This window comes from Lasioglossum baleicum, chromosome 4 (assembly GCF_051020765.1).
Source record: "Lasioglossum baleicum chromosome 4, iyLasBale1, whole genome shotgun sequence".
NCBI classification, from domain to species: domain Eukaryota; kingdom Metazoa; phylum Arthropoda; class Insecta; order Hymenoptera; family Halictidae; genus Lasioglossum; species Lasioglossum baleicum.
Window position 1 is genome coordinate 8,974,408 of NC_134932.1, and position 17,359 is coordinate 8,991,766.

Sequence of the window (17,359 nt, forward strand, 5' to 3'; positions counted from 1 at the left end):
TAGCGGGATGCTCTCCATAGACCATGGTAAAGTATTCTTCTAGATGTCCTGTTGTTAACAAGTTACCTAAATTACATTTTTATTCAATTACCGATTAATTACATGTTGACTATCCCGGTATAAATACACGCGATAGAAAAACTAAAAATTCGTAGTTTCCAATGTGTGTTGTGATATATGTTTTCTCGTGCGTCACAAAACGAAGGATTTCTACACACTATGTGTCACATTAAACATACTTAATTTCGTTTATATTATAAACAAATTACAGTCAGTCCATGTTAGTTCTACTTAAACGATATATACATCATAAAAGTCGAATCGATGATTCAACTTGGGGGTGGCACCCAGCCACCAAATTCCTTCTCTAACTCTTCAGCAACTGCCAAACAAAGGCGATCTTGTTCGGGACCAGCCAGCACCTGCAATTGGAAAATTATCTCACAGTTCGTAATCCTATAAAATTCGTTTTCCAAAAGAAGTTTGCTTTTTTTACAATTATTTTTCAGCTCGACGTCACCTCAGAATCACCTCATTCTTACAAGCAAATAAAACACCAGTTCTCGTTAAAATCAGTATTCAATTAAGATCTGGTTCGGGTCGAACCAGGTCTCGACTGAAATTTCATTTTAACCAGAATCAGTCATTAATTTTCATGTGACCAATTCGAGTCGGTGTTCAAGTGATCGTTCCACCGCGTCAGAATTGTTTTTACCTGAACTCCGATAGGTAAACCATTCTCATTCAATCCCATTGGCACGTGCGTCGCCGGTAAATGCATGAAATTACCCCACGCGCTGTAAACTGCAGAATCAGTTTGCAGAATAACATCTTCTGGATAGCTTGTGGCCTGTGGAAATGTGGGCATTACTATCACCGTGTTGTCACCCAGTAGATTCTGTGAACATATCAATTTATCATTAAATATTACTATTATTATTATTTATTTACTTTGGAGTTTATTTTAACATGGTCGCATTAACAGCGAGGTAATCGCTGTTAAGCAGACAGACAGGGGTAATCGAAAAGGAATCGAGGGGAATACAAGTACCCACTCTCTGATGACCAGAGCAATATGTGATACGTTGCGCGGCGAGAATGGAGTGAGGCGGAGTGAGGCGAATGGGAGACATTGCGCGTGCGCGATAGGGGCTGAACGGTGGAAGGGGATAAAGGAAAGCCTGGAGAGGGAATGAGGTTCGTGTCAAACTCAATCTGGCCACACTGGATCGATGGATTTGTAGAAGATGGGGATGTGATCGAAGTTGAGTAATTGAAACATTTTGTACAATTGATTAATGAAGTATTCAAGTGTACTTTTCACATTGCATAGGTTGAACAACCTTTACTACCTACGTGTAATTTCGGAAGAAGCTGCGCTCTTTCATCCTTCAATTTCTCCACATCACTCAGCGACATGAATCCGAATTGAGACCGCAAAATTCGCGCGAGTGACAATTGTTGAGAATACTTGGACAACCCTATCAGTCCCTTCCAATATTCAAGAAGCAGTGGGATTTTCTATGAAAAATAAATAATGTATCTATATTTAATAGTTCCTGGATTGCGCTCGGAAATATTGAGTAGAGGAACAAGATTTTGAAAACATAATTTGATCCGACAACTCTTAACAGATCAGTTAAAAAGTTCTGGACAAGAGGAGCACTGTTTTCAAACTTCTAAAAAACTCGAAAGTGGTTAATCAAGTTAATAAGTAAAAATCATAGTGTTACCGTGTCACCCTCAGGAACATACATCTCGGTAGGCAGGTCCACTTCGCCAAAAATACCCATAAAATACAAATGCGTTCTGTTCACCAAGTCCTGGGACATCTAGAATACCAATAATCTATTTAATAAACATGTTCACAGCACATAGTGCTCTGAATAAATTTTTATGAAACAATTACTTCTTCCACGTGCGCACCGAGTCTGGACAGGTGTCGCGTGGCGTCTTTAATTTTCTCGACGATGTCCGAATTGGTCGAATGTACGCTGAACAGAGTGTCGAAATGGTGTAGGTATAATACTCGGATGGTCTTGAAGTCGACAGGTTCATCGAGACGCAATGGTAACTCGTATTTCGACGATAGAACTTTCAAAAGGAGTTTCAGATCCTTCGCGTACTTTGCCATTGGTCCGATCGCCAACATTTTATGAAATGTCGGGTCAAGGGACATGGGGAAGTGTCCTTCGTTGGTGGCGATCGCTGCAAACCAGATGCTACATGTGTTGTTAAACCAAATAACACTGTACCAAATTTGTACAGCACGAAAAAAGTTTAATTTTGTTGAACTGTGTCTACCTACATATTCAACAATTTTCTAAAACATTACCTGGAGAAGGTTTGTGACCAAAGATGCCATTGAAGAGGCTAGGTACCCTTATGGAGCCGAGTAGATCTGAGCCCACGCCAAGCACAGACGCTCCAGCGCCGAGCAATGCTCCCTGTCATCATCAATTAGAGATTTCAGTATTTTAGATACTTGGAATTTATGAAAAATTGCTGAATTTCTCTTATCGTTGAACCGTGCAAGGTAAATAATGATTAGACTGCGGATCTTTATGTAAAATAAAAATTGTCTGCAAATTAAATGTTATTTCCTCCCTTAATGATTTTAATAGAGAAGAAATCATATATTGGCGTTTCCCATCTTTTTAATTTTCCGACAATTTTGAACTTCATCTACTCAATTTTCCTATAAACGCATAAAGATAAAGATCCACAGTCTAGTAATGATTTTACCTCTCCGCCGGACGATCCTCCGGGTGACATCCTCGTATCATAGGGATTCTTCGACGACCCAGTCAAAACGTTCGAACTATGAATGGAACAGCACAATTCTGAAGTGTTGGTGACACAAACTGGAATTGCTCCAGCGTTCAGTATCAGATCCACTGCTGGAGAATTCTTTAAAGCTTTTCGTCCCTTGTGCGCCAGATTGCCTCCTGCGCAGCTCATCCCTGGTTCAATAGAATTTTATTTATCATTTTCCATTTCCTTAACTCGTAGTATGATTTATTGTTTTAGCACAGTTCGCAGTATAAGCTCTTACCTTTAAGGCTCAAGCTCTCTTTGATAGTGATCGGCACTCCGAAAAGCGGCTTCTCCTTTTCCAACTTGGCAGCAGTGACTTCTCCGCTCTTCAACATCGCGTCGCATCTCTTCGCATCTTCTATAGCTTCTTCGAATCGGTCCTCCACCACTGCGTTCAGGAAAGGATTCACTTCTCGGATTCGGTCGATGCATGCTTGCACCACTGCTCGGCTAGACAGCTTGGTTCAACATGGAAGAATTTCAACATAAAGTAAACTTTCATTCAAGAAAGAAAAGGATTTCTTTTTTATTGAAATTATGTAAAGGTACGTGTTTTCTCAGGTATGCGGCTGTAAAGATAGCATAATCTTACCTCTCCGTTTCTGATCTGCTCGGCCAACGTGCTCGCGCTTGTTTTCAATATCGGTGTAGTGATCGGTGGTATTCGGCGTGGCTTCAAGAAATGAATTAGCGCCAACAGAGGTCTACAAACCACGCTCTGGAGGTGCATCCACAGTATGATCAAGATCGTACGCAGGAACATCCTGCCTGTGACAAACAAAAAGTGTTGTCTTCCATCTGTTTTCAGGTATTCATTGCGTCACTCATTGGACTTTGACGTCCCGGGTAGTAAAAATGAAATTTGACTCGCTGTACGCACATTCGTCATTGCCGCCAAAAAGGCAAACAGTCGATCGTGCAAAAAAGACATTTAAATTTATCTTGCTGTTTATGGTCGTAGCACGCGTGGCATGTTTAATCGCTAAGATATCTTGATCGCGTTTTCAACACTAAACCTACCGCCAACGGTCAAAATGATCGGTTCCAGATTTTTTGTTTTACAATTATTGATATGATCAAAATGATTTCATGAGAAATGATGGTGTATACATCTTTATTGGAACATGTATTACAGGCCTCGCCAACACGCGGCCCTCCGCACAGTTCCCCGAAATGCCTATTTCTTGGACAATATTCAATAACTGTTGTTCTGTTTATGATAGCGACATGAAACAAAGTGGGTTTTTTTATTTATATTGGAAGCAATCTCAATATGATATTATTATAAATATAGTCATTTATTTTCTTCAAAATTTTCTTTTATTGGTGGTTTTCGGTAGATGAATTCGCAGTTCATTTCTTCCGAAACTGAAACTTCGTTTTAAATTAAATTTTTTCATAAATAGCAACTGATCGGAATTGTAGAAGAAATACTAAAAGTAGCATTATACAATTTCTTTATGTGAGCCTATATTGAAAATTTAACAAATACGTTTTGTAGATCTGTGTCAATTGAACATGTTCTGAAAATTTCGTCAAAATCGGTTGATGAATTCTTAGATGTAGACTGAAAATCGTGAAAATCTGCAATTTTTACCATCTTTAAACGTTTGTAGCTCATTGCAACGTCGACCGATTTTGACGAAATTTTCAAAATATATTCAATTGACACAGATCTGCAAAACGTATTTGTTAAATTTTCAATATTGGCCCACATAAAGAAGTTGAAAAATGCAACTTTTAGTATTTTTTCTACAATTCCGATCAGTTGCTATTTTCGAAAAAAAATTGTCTCATCCTGTAGTAAACTAATTGCTCTAGCTTGCCAAAAAAGTTCAAATCGTATAGTACAATATTAAAAAAGAAAAAGTAAGAAAGATCTACTAATGAGCAATTAAGATACCTGTTATTTCTTGTGGAAAATAAAGGTAACACGCAAAATGAAGTGTTTGCACATTCATATTAGCAGTGAGGAATCCGTTTAACCTGACGACCTTGCAAATGTTTTGCAGAGGTAAGTTTGCAGAATGGAACCTTGCATTTGTTCGTTTGCATTCTTGGTTATATTACTAACTCCGGATCATTCTGTGTTCCCTTGATTGGGGAATTCTGTCATTGATTAAGAAAGCGTGGGGATGCAAAATGCAAACACTATCGTTTACTTGCATTGAACAATTTCGATTTCGTTGTTCTGTCAGTTGTGATTACCTCGTCGATTACCCGCTCATTAACCCACTTGTACCGCGTTTGCTTAACTGTCACGTAATTTCAATGATCCGTGTCATGGCGCAGATCGATATTTACAGTTTAGTTTTGTTCCAATGCTTCGAGAAACATTTTGTCCGTATTATATTAATGGTTTTACAAGGTAATACAGTGGATAATTACATTATTATGTTGCCAAATAGGAATTTCGAGTATGCGGACATTTCCATCAAGAAAAACTGATCAAATTCTGTGCAGCTAAATTTTCATATGAAAATTGATTCTGATTCTGAGTACGCAATTATCGACTGTAAACAGCTTTTTTGCACACGTACAATAAGTATTCAGAAAAAGGCACGTAATGGATATTATGAAACGTTCTGTAAACATGCCAACGATAAGAATTAGGAAACAAAGTTGGCAAGTTGGAATTTGAACGATGCTTGGAACAATATATTCTGAAACGTTCCTTTCGAATTTGAGAGGTAACTTCTACAAATTTCATAGATAATTTTTAATATAACGGATTATAGAATGGTTCGAATGATCTTCTGAGGTCATGAATCGGGTGGTAGCCGCGTCGTTTCTATTGAGAACCATTCATTTCCATTGAGCGTCTCATCACGATTCGTGAAATCGGCACGCATTCGTCGTTATTCGCCGCTGTTGGGGGTCTATCACCTGTCCGTGCACCGGTAATCGCGTGATTCGTATGGATCAGAACATTGACAAAAATGAGAGACTATATTTAAAAGGATCACGTATACGGGCAACTGGGCCGGTTCGAGAAACCGTGCAACCACTTTGTTTAGGCGCGGGGTGGCCTCCCATTGCACAAGGGAAATCCTCGAGAATCGAAACAGCAAACCAATCTAACATAGAATTTGTTTCTTAACAATATCGTGTTATGCTTGTGAGGAATATTCCGAATCCAGTCTAATAAATATGATCGATATTAATAGAGAGCGGATGTTTATGCAAAATAAAAATTTTTCTACCGAATTTGCACCAAACTGGAGTGAAATAGAAATGTATTTTACCACGCTTATATTAGCTTGCCGAGTTGTCGTTGTTGTATGCGTCAAATCTTGTAATCGAATTTTAAAACACTTCCCGATGAGCTAGAGACTTGAAACTTTAAACATAGCTCAGAACTAGATGACAATGCAATATTAAAAGACAAATTAAAAAAAACTGTGCGTTTTCAGGAGAAAATAAATTTTAATAGCAACCAGGGTGGTTGTGGTGTCCCGTTCATTCAGTTCAATTTCGAACAATTTCGGACTCCATCAAGAGACGTCGTCTCTCGGAGTCATCCCCTCATTCTATCTCGCGTATTTCCATATGTTGCGTTTCTATATATCTTACTATTTCATACCAGTATTACTATATCTTGCGTTCCATTTAAAACAGACTAAAAAGTAGAGAATAAAAAAATATATAAAAAAAACCACACTTATCTTAAAATGTACTAAAAAGGAGAAAATAATTTGTTTAGACATTAGTGACTATAAGTAAAAGCGTGGAGCGCCCACGAACATTACGCCAATATAGTTTAGCACTCCACGCTTTTATTTATTAGTCACTAATGTCTAAAAAAATGATTTTCTGCTTTCTAGTGCATTTTAATATAAGCGTAGTTTTTAAAAAGTTTTTTTTATATATATTTTTTTTCTTAATATGTTTAATAGGTTGAAAATAATATAACAGTATTTTAAAATTCTTCTGTTTTTACTGTTTTAAATTACGCCTACTTGTTTTAATCATAAATGCATCAAATCCGCTATTAATCTCCTTCAAACCGAAACTCAAATCAATGTAATTAATACAATGCGTTGGAGAACGACAAAATGCTGTAATCGGGTATAATAATATAGAAGCTATTGCTCGAAACATGACACGTGACACGAAGTGGTTTGGTTTATTCTTCCTGATTACCCCGGACATATCGGATCAGTTTACAGTTTACATTGTGGTTAGTAAAAATAATCGAAAAGAGAGCCTAAGAGAATGAGAATATGGTCACGTATTACGTGTTGCGAACACTGCTTTTCTTTTTTACAACCGGTCTGTTTCGATCTGTACCATACCAAGGTGGCAAAAGGCACGTTAACCCGAAACGATGCGTGCAGCCTGAATTCCCAGATGCTTGCGAAATTCTAGTCGCCTTGGAACTCCATATTTTGTTACTAACTGTGAAATTCTTCTTCTTTTAAGAATTCCACTACATTGCAAATAATTGTAGAATCCTTGACTCGTGGGTTCTACGTTCTACGAACTATACATAAATCTTAGGGATTGAGATGCAGGGCAGTTCGTTGCAAGTTGCAAATCGTGAGAGCATGAAGAGTCGTGCCAGAGGTCGAGTGGTGAATTTAGAAAGAGAGAGGGCGAGTTTAGAGTGAGATAGCGATCGAGCGAGTTCATGTGACATAATTTTGTCTTATTAATTTTCTATCATTAAATATTATTGTTTTCACTTTCGTCTTTGAAAGAAAACTCCGTATGCACCCAAAATCCGTACATAATGTTGCATATTGAAGAAATTGAATATTTCCTCAGCTATCTGCAAACCAAAGTCGAAATTTTGTTAGAAATATTTTTGCGTTGAAATTTTTGACGTCAATTTAGATGGAGTGTGTTTGATTAGGGTCTAGCTATTCAAATTCTCCGCTATTTGTAATTCACGATTTATTGAAGAGTTTTAGTTTGTGGCAATTTTTGGACAATGGTTCTAGAAAATAACTGATTTCCTGGAATGAGATTGTCAGAGTACTATTATACCACGCTCAGTCTCGGATAGATGAAATGTCTCTAACCTTTGACACCAGCGGAACTGACGTGATTGAAAAAGTACCTTTTAGCGATTATCTTATGTATATTCAATTTTTTACAACAGCATCCGAAGACGTAGAGTTACAAAACTCTGTTTAGAATACCAAATAGTAACATTCTTGTCGCTGAATGTCGAACATGCTCTTTAAAAGAGAAAAAAGATATTACTAATTTGTATTTCAAGTTTACATACATATGTAAAATGAGTAACGACTATGCTAGAGGTGTGCGAAACCGGGACGGTACGGGAACGGGAACGACGTTCGCGATCGGGACGGTATCCTAAAACTTTCGGGGTGCTTGAGAATGTTCGAGTTTCCCGAAAAATTCACGGGAAACCCGAACACCCCCGGGAATCTCGAATATTCTCGGGAAACTAACATTTTCGGAATCCCGTCCCGTCCTGATACGAGTCTTCCGCACACGTCTAGCAACGGCCTACGGTCTGTTCATAACGATTTACAGAAAGTTAGGACAGCTCTGGTAGAATTCAATCCCGCAGAATTAACTTTTATCTGATGATAGTCATGCTACAGGATACTTTAATTACTTAAACTGCACCACTTTTTTGTAAAACTGAACTATGTGGTAATGTCAAGAGTTCCGTTTTCATAAATATTAGTATCTAATCAGGGACAATTATTCAGCCACGTGTATCATTCATGTTTAAATCATTCATTTGCATGATAAAATCTAAAGCCCGTTACTTCGTTAGTTACAAAAAAATAAAAATTTGCTTGCTTCTTCTTTCTTCCTTTAATCGTTTGAATATGCCGAGACAAGTACGTCGCGCGCGAAGCTCTTCGATTCTTTTAATCGATCTTCAATTTTACATCGCGCCTAGTCGTTTTTACCATAAATGCGTAAAATCCGCTAAGTGTCAAAGCAGTTTACTTTACATCTACGCTGCAATCAAATAAATTTATAGATAGTTTGCGGATTTTTAAATAAATCCGCAATAAAATCCGAAATAAAAAATTGTTTGCTTCTTGAAACTTCTTTAAAAGATACTTTTAAAACCCGTGCTGTATTAACAAGTGTACATTCGGTCAGCTGCGAAAACATGCGATCTTTCAATGACTAATCTAAAACGTCGATAATAAGTCTATCACCAATTTACGCCGTCTGCAACATTGAAATCAACTTTTTATTCGCAGATTCCCGTCAGCGACTACGTTATAAGCTACGGAATTAATAGATATGTAAGCACTTTAATGAAACCCGTTCAATGCCAGAAGTCATGCGAACGTGTAAAGGTCGATTTAAACTATTCGTACTGACACGAAGCGATTCCGTTTCACTATAATAATAATTAACAGACAATGTAGCTTTACAACATTGTGCAAATTAATTTCACCCATTAATTTGATCAATGACACCCATTAAAATTGATTTGCAGAAGGGTGAATTCCAAGTGCGAAACCTGTAAGTCTGTGCCGATACGATTCGCTTTTTTAGAAACGGGCCGAACAACTTCAACTTTTACAAACAAATATAGTAAAAGTGCTTTTCAAAACCTTCTTATTTGGGCCTGTAACCAAAATGAGAAAATACGTTCCGTCGATTCATGCAAGTTGTATACAGGTTGAAAAATTCAACGAAATTGATTCACGAGTAATAAACGAATTGTAAATGAATAGCTGCCCATTCCTGTTCCTCTATAATGAATTCAGAATATTAATACCACAATCGTGACGCAGCGCTGTGATTAACATTTTCAATTTGACTGGTAATAATCTCGCGTGAGACAATACAATCGTGTGCCGGATGTTAAGATGGCATGAACACAATGGGAATAAAGTTGTTTAATTTTTCGTTTGTCCTGCCGAATATCTTTGTAAGATTCGAGAAACTATAAATCCAGTGAAAGTAACCAGTTTACGGACAAGTTCCAGTCATCGTTTTAGGAGACCGAGGAAACGGCTCAAGGATGATGCTAATTGTGTCAGGCGCGAGATGCGTAACTTCGGCTTTATTTTTGGCGATCGCTGCGTGCCTCCAGGAGTTCGTTTCAGTCGACTCCAGCATTCTTATGACTACACTGCGGATCTTTATGCATTTATGGCATCTGGAAATTTGCAAAAAATTCTGGAACGTAAAATTCGATAGAATTTGATACAAGTTTTACTTGTTGCTAATACAGCAATATTCCAATGTTTCTGTACACGGTACACATAAACACCAGCCAGTGTGCTATATTGAGATAATTATAAGTCGATTATAAAACCGAGTGTTATCAGGAGAATTGTAACAAAATATTGATGCGTAACCCCACTAAACGTGTACACGATAGTGGATTATGTAATTCACCATCAAATCACACGACTCAATAGTAGTACCCGCAATTTTGCTTGGCTGGAGCATCATATCATTAATTCTCTGTTTGCGAACAATGATTTCTGTCTACTGGCATTCAGTGGAAAACAAATTTTTTGAAATGTTCTATACGTGGAATCTGGACAACACTCATTTGTGTACATCATTATGAAAGTGGTCTAAGTGAAAATTAAAAGAAATGAGCTTATCAGTAATTTCACATCAGATCATTTTAAACTAAATTAACTCAATGTGACTTTTATGATATTGTCAAAAGTGAACCGTTAGATGGAGCTTGTTATTTCAACATGATATGGAGTTCATTTACTACGGCATATTTATACAATGTGACACCATACACACATCATAAAAAAACTCGTGACACGCGAAGTGCATTTTATTCACATTCATAACACTATACAATATATAATTAAACAGAATACTAACGTGTTATCTTTAATTTCATCAATATGTAGTAAAAAGATTATTATTTTGTCATTGTTGTGTGGAAACCTCGCGATGTATACGCTAAAATAATTGCACAGTTCGCAAGTTTTGGAGAGTAACAATACGATTGAAAACTGAGTAACATGTTCGAAAAAGGATATCTATAAAAAGGAAAAATATAAATAGTTCGTTTTGGTAACGAAATTCACTTATCGAACGCTACCAAAGAGAATTTGTAGAACCGATAGTAAACCGGCGCGCAGTGGGCTAAACCGACGAAATCTGTGTCAAAATCAAAGAACTTTCGATAGAAATGAGGTAGAGCGATGAAATTTTTTTAAAATGAAAGCTGAAACTTTGCAGAATATGGGATAATTCTGGAGATTGTGGTACGAACGTTTTTAAACCTTGAAAGAATTCGTTAAACTTGCACAATTTCAAGAAAATTGTGGTCTTATGAAATCATTTTTTCGTTGACATGATTTGATAACCCACTAGTTTGAAGGAATATTGTATTCGCATATATAAAACACATTTAAAATAATCATAATGAAGTATTTGAACGTTTACTTAAAATCTACGGGAAATGATGTGTCGCATGTTAAAAAAACTTTTTCCGCGCGTGGTATTGGAAAAACCACAATTTTCTTGAAATTGTGCAAGTTTAACGAATTCTTTCAAGGTTATAAAACGTTCGTACCACAATCTCCATAATTATCCCATATTCTGTAAAGTTTCAGCTTTCATTTAAAAAAAATTTCATCGCTCTTTCTCATTTCTATCGAAAGTTCTTTGACTTTGACACAGATATCGTCGGTTTAGCCCACTGTGCGGCGTCAGAGCATAGTACAATAATATAATCGATGCCGCCGATCCATGACAATAGGAATTAGCATGAGGATGTCTATTACTGACATAGTGTCATCATTTTTATCGTAAGTTTGTCACTCTTACCTGCCGATGTTTTCTCCGGTTTCCCAGCAGAAGTTTAATAATTCCCAGCTTTGGGAATTGCACGGGATTCCCCGGAGAAATTTGGCGAAATGCCCAGGAACAAGCGAACTGATTGATGAGACAGAAAAAGATCGTGTAAAATCGATCACACTATAATCAACTACCGAATTGGCCGAGATTAGGATCTCGATGAGCAGCTTGCGACCGACTTCCTTCGATCACCGACTCGCAGAACTCACTGACACCGGATTGCTGACTGTGCTACCATTCCGTGTGATCATCGTGAGCATTTCATCGCTGGGAACTTAAGCGGCACCTAATCGGGGTGGGCCTCTCGATTCCTTACGTAATCGGTAGTAGATCTACATTGATCGACGCTGTGATTATCTTGTTGTTGCACGTTCCTAATTTCTAGATAAACAATACATGCCATTCTTATTGACTGTTAGACTACTTGCGGATTTGATATGCTTATGATAAAATTCAGCAGATCATATCCGAAACGGTGGAAACATCGAATGGATTCAAAGATTATTGTATTATTTTCGACAGTCTTTATTATGCGTAAAAATAAGATGTATAGTGATTGCTCTAGCAGACTGGAAAATTGACTTTTCGGCGATCGAATTATAGGAGACGTTTACGGTGGGTGTACAAAGTATTCGTACACATTTTAGAAACGAATGGCTTTTTCAAAATTGGACACAACAGCTGGAGTTTTTCCGAGACGCTAGCAGGATTAGTTTACTAGCTAATGTGTAAATCATTCTTTTTTAATTGTTATTGGTCGCGATTGCGAAGGAAAAAGTAAAGGTAACGATTTTTAAATTTTCTACCTTTGTACAGATTTATAGGTGTTTATTTAAGTTTGACCTTGATCTTCGGAGTTCACGGTCATTTGAAGGCCATGCCACAGTACAGAAAATATCTGTAGTTATTTTAACTCTTTAAGTGTCGACCATTAGTATCCTACCTACGCGAAGAATGCCGGACCAATTTTACTAATTTGCTAAGGTTTGGGAAAAAGCTGATAAAAAACAAAGTAGAAATGATATTTACAAAAGGAGTATATTACGAAATAAACGGAGATTAAAGTAATGTCAATTGTTGACCAACCACATATTTTAAATTTTTGTTATTGGTCCAGCTAAAAAAGTTGAGAAATTAATTTTGACTATTGCTTTTCACAATTCCGACCAAATTCATTTTTTCAACATATTTTTTAGACGTCATTTACTAAACTAATTCTTCTAACCTTACAGAGAAATTGAAGTGGTTTGGTCCATTCATAAAAAAGTTATTCTGATTTAAAGTGTGTGTGATCAATTTTTATCCTAACTGTATATACAGGATGTTTATTTGAAAACTTTCCAGTCGAATACATACCTCGAAAAGTATGAAAGATATGAAAAAGGTGTAAAACACGTGTCCAAGGATTTCGAGGGGGAAAGAGGGGGGCAGTATGAGTTTTTTATTTGGGTGGCGTCTTCATTTGAAGGTCAACTTCGTTTTTTCAAATGGAAACTATATTTTTTATCACGGGATATTATTGTACGTAAAAAGACCAGTAATTTTCGTACGATACATTTTTTTATCCGCGCACTAGTTTCGGAGATATTTAAAGAGAAGTAGAGCTAGTCATACTTATACTGCGAGAAAGTTTGTAATTTCTTTATAACCATAACAAATTTTCAGAATGTTCCCCGTTGTTTTCTAAGCAATAATACAGACGATTCTCAAATTCTGAACGAACATTTTTGAAGTTATCTGTTGGAATAGCTCTACATTCCTGTACAATTCTGCGACGCAAATTGTTGACGCTTTCTGGTTGTGTTTTATAAAAACAACAGACTTTAAATGTCCCCACAAAAAGAAGTCGACTGGACTTAGATCTGGTGATCCTGGTGGTCACTCAATAACACCTGTTCTACCGACCCATCTTAATGGGAATCGATTGTTTAACCACTGGCGAACTGGTAACGTGTAATGCGGAGGAGCACCATCATGTTGGAAGTACAAAAACTCTCGCAGTACAAGTATGACTCGCTCTACTTCTGTTTAAATATCTCCGAAACTAGTGCGCGGATAAAAAAAAAGTATCCTACGAAAATTGCTGGTCTTTTTACGTACAATAAGATCCCACAATAAAAAATATAGGTTTCCATTTGAAAAAAACAAAGTTGACCTTCAAATGTCCTTGGAAACGCCACCCAAATAAAAAACTGATACTACCCCCCTCTTACCCCCTCGAAATCCTTGTACACGTGTTTTATACTTTTTTAATATCTTTCATACTTTCCGAGATATTCGGCTGGAAAGTATTCAAATGAACACCCTGTAGATCACGTAGTATTAAGTATAGACATTGCATTTTCAATCATTTGTAACAAAATAACTAATATCGTACCACAAAACTAAACATAATTCCATGATGCACGGCAAGCGTCAGTAGGATTATACGCTACAAAACGAGTGATTCGTGTAGCTAGTATAACGTTACTGAAATACAATTTTAGTATTGTTGTAAAACATTTATATAATCAGAAATGTATATCCTTTATTACTTTCTCCTACGATTACGGTCTGAAGAAAATTCCCCGTGTCGAGTTTCTATCTTATCGCTCTAGCGTATACACAGTCTCATCACCAATCAGCATAGAATATAACAAAAAGTGATTAATTTGATTAATTTTTTCAATTGTCATGCAACGGAATTAAACCATTTATAACGTTTTATCTTATTATGTTTTGAGATAGAGTTCTCTTGCATTGCGAATAGTAAGGCGCCATCGCATACGCAACGATGTACATATGTATCATCGTTGACACTTTTCGCAAGTGTTGTGATCGACGATAAAAGGGTTAAAAAACATCTATGAATACCGTTAAAATGAGACATAAAAAATTGTTTACTTTGTCACTCTCTGGAGAACTCTGAAACGAAAGATACTACAACGTCTTGTGTTTACATGAATGGAGGACATTATCATAATTAGAAAAGAACTGTTTCGTTCAACAGACAACTTGTGTTTATTTTCATTATATACATATAAAAAATAATACTCTTACAAGTAGATGAAAATGTATGGATAACATCGGCACAATTCGATATACCTAAATGCGTGGTCCACGACCACGAAGTGGAAAGATCGTCAAGACGACGCGACGGCCATTCTCAACATTCACATACTTTACGTAAAAGTTTCTAAATATCTAACTATTACACAACCTAACCAGATACTCCTCTTAAATAGCTGAAAATGGTGTCATCGAATGGTAATCTTGCGAGTAGAATTAAATTATCGATGAAACGATGTGTGAAAGTAAGAGACAAGGTCGTATTACAAAAGATCCATTATATTTAAATAAATTATATAAAAATGTTGAAACATAATCAGGAAATGCGTCAACCTAATTGTTCGAGATTCCTAAGGCTCTGAATTAGGAGTAATTCGTTCTTGACTGAATGGTTCTTGAGTCTCTGACATTCAATGTTGGTCCCTTCGCCAAAATTTTCTAACTGACACTCGTGTCCTTCATTTCGTCTAACTCGATGTTAATACTTGCAACTTATTCCCACCTTAATACACTTCATATCTGGTGGAATATCTCGATACTATCAGACGCTTTTTTGTCGTCTCTTAAAAACTAACAGTGATATAGCTGACATCGAATATTTATTAGCATCAGTGGCAGATTGTCGCACAAACGGTGGAGACGTTGATCTTGTTATTAACGCTTTCGCTTCGTTACAGTAATTTTATACGCAGTACAATAGCGAACGTGTTACACAAAAACGTAAAGCAACAAATTACTGTGACGTTCGCTTGTTTCCGCTCTTAATTGGAGGAATACAAATAGACTGCGGATTTTACGCTCTCATGGGAATAACGAGTACAGTAAAACCTCGCCCGTTGCATGGGCCCAGACCGAATATGCGTGCGAGAATCGAGGTTGTGCAACGAGAGAGGTAACCAATTATAGTGTCGGTCTTTTGTTTCTAGGTAGACTACAATCCTCAGTTGCAACTAGCGAGGTTCTAAAGGCCAAAGCAATTGAAGAGATCTGCAAATTATTAAGAAAAGAAGAAATTATTAAATGTTTCTAGCTACAGGCGCGGACGACTATCGCATAAAAATTCGCAGTCTACTGGCTTGGAACGAAACTTTGTAGCGTTTGCAAATGAGAATTCCAAGATGAAATTAAGATATTTATTCACAGGTTTATTCAAAAATGGCAAACAGCAATAAAACAGAATGGAAAATGTGTTATTGAATGAATCTGTGAATATATCTCTTAATTTGATCAACCCAATAGATACAAAATGTTCAATTATGATTTGATCTCTCAAGTGCACAATCCGCCACAGCCAACTGGATTATAGACAGGTTTCGATTTCCCCGAGATGGACAAAATGTTCTCATCCGAGAAAGAAATGATGCGTCACTGGTGTCTACAACTACGTCCGCACTGTAGACTATTCTTGAAATGTATACATATAAAACGAATATCAAGATCGTCAGACGGATATTTCGGTAGCAGGCGGTTGCTGCCAACCTCCGAACGCTCTCTCAATTTCTTTCGCCATGGCGATGGTCAAGTGATCGTTGCCGGCGTTCGCGATAATCTGTGGACAAAAATACCATTGCCAATTATATCGGGCAACGAAACACGCGCGAACTGATATCGCGCTATCTTGACAGAAAATATTTCAATCGGCAGCTCGCTAATTTGTTTGTAAGACACGAGAGAGAAAACGTCAGCAAAAATGCGAAGATAAGATATCAAGGGTTGTATATTAATTGATGGGAAAACTAATTACTTGAATGCCAATTGGCAGGCCTTTGCTGTTCAATCCCATCGGACATTGGGTCGCTGGAAGTCCCAGCACGTTGTAAAGCATCATGTAAGTGTAATTCGCAACCCTTGGGTACATCGCGTACCGGTAATGAGCCGCAGTGATGAATGATGGGTAAATTAACACTCCATTGTCGCCTAGAACGTCCTGCAAGCGCGAGATTCGTCAGCTTTTTAATCTTTGATCTTATTGATCCAATGATATAATACTATTTCAAATAATAAAAATTGTTCGATTTCTTTTTTTAATGAAATTTTTAGCAGTTCACTCGTTTTCGTCGATATTCGTTTTAGTTTCATTTAGGCCGTCCACACACGGGTCGATCGTCGATTCGGTCGACGCGATTCCAGTCGCATGCGATTCCCCCTCCACGTGACTTCCAATGCAAATGAATGGAGAGCCGCACATGGAGGTAAGTTTGTTCAGTTCATGTCATTTAAATGATTTGGCCATTATTTTTTGTAGTTTGAGTGCATTGCACTCTTCGATGTGGTCTACGTATTTAGGTTACATGAGTTATTATTTATTTATTACCTTTATTACCTTTGTTTATGTTATTACGTATACTAATAACATTAAGGTAAGCTTTTTATTTACATAGTTGAATATAATCATGTAGGTTTATGAAAAACAAAAGGCAAAGTAAAAAAAAACTTCGTCACAGGGATTGATAAACTGTTGTACAATTTTCTGTGGAGTGGGAGTGTTCTCTCCTTTTGTAACTCCTCAGTTGAGCATTGCTCCTCATAGATGAAGTTGGTGGAAGTTCAACAGATTTCCCTCAATCTTCGCTCAATATACCAAGCGGTAATACTTCCGGATTAAATCGACCTGAGAAGACAACTCCCTAAGAACACTCCCAACTCCACAGAAAATTGTACAACAGTTTATCAATCCCTGTGACTTCAATTTTCTTTTTACATTGCC

At 37.1% G+C, this 17,359-nt stretch overlaps 1 protein-coding gene across 1 annotated transcript in view; it reads right to left on the bottom strand.

The window, feature by feature from the left end:
• Positions 1 to 111: 111 nt before the first annotated feature.
• LOC143208483 (uncharacterized) overlaps positions 112 to 17,359 on the bottom strand; it is a 33,717-nt gene continuing 16,469 nt past the window's right edge. Inside the window, exons 10-30 of the mRNA XM_076422953.1 lie at positions 16,397 to 16,579; positions 16,100 to 16,201; positions 13,982 to 14,035; positions 12,448 to 12,502; positions 11,921 to 11,985; positions 11,739 to 11,835; positions 10,830 to 10,902; positions 9,740 to 9,898; positions 8,051 to 8,156; positions 7,962 to 8,000; positions 7,503 to 7,588; positions 4,721 to 4,851; positions 3,410 to 3,585; positions 3,056 to 3,275; positions 2,746 to 2,963; positions 2,336 to 2,447; positions 1,910 to 2,208; positions 1,734 to 1,832; positions 1,357 to 1,521; positions 716 to 898; positions 112 to 422 (exon numbers count right to left, since the gene is read on the bottom strand). Coding sequence (XP_076279068.1) covers positions 330 to 422; positions 716 to 898; positions 1,357 to 1,521; positions 1,734 to 1,832; positions 1,910 to 2,208; positions 2,336 to 2,447; positions 2,746 to 2,963; positions 3,056 to 3,275; positions 3,410 to 3,585; positions 4,721 to 4,851; positions 7,503 to 7,588; positions 7,962 to 8,000; positions 8,051 to 8,156; positions 9,740 to 9,898; positions 10,830 to 10,902; positions 11,739 to 11,835; positions 11,921 to 11,985; positions 12,448 to 12,502; positions 13,982 to 14,035; positions 16,100 to 16,201; positions 16,397 to 16,579 — 2,715 coding nt within the window. The 3' untranslated portion in view covers positions 112 to 329. The remainder of the gene's footprint in view (positions 423 to 715; positions 899 to 1,356; positions 1,522 to 1,733; positions 1,833 to 1,909; positions 2,209 to 2,335; positions 2,448 to 2,745; positions 2,964 to 3,055; positions 3,276 to 3,409; positions 3,586 to 4,720; positions 4,852 to 7,502; positions 7,589 to 7,961; positions 8,001 to 8,050; positions 8,157 to 9,739; positions 9,899 to 10,829; positions 10,903 to 11,738; positions 11,836 to 11,920; positions 11,986 to 12,447; positions 12,503 to 13,981; positions 14,036 to 16,099; positions 16,202 to 16,396; positions 16,580 to 17,359) is intronic.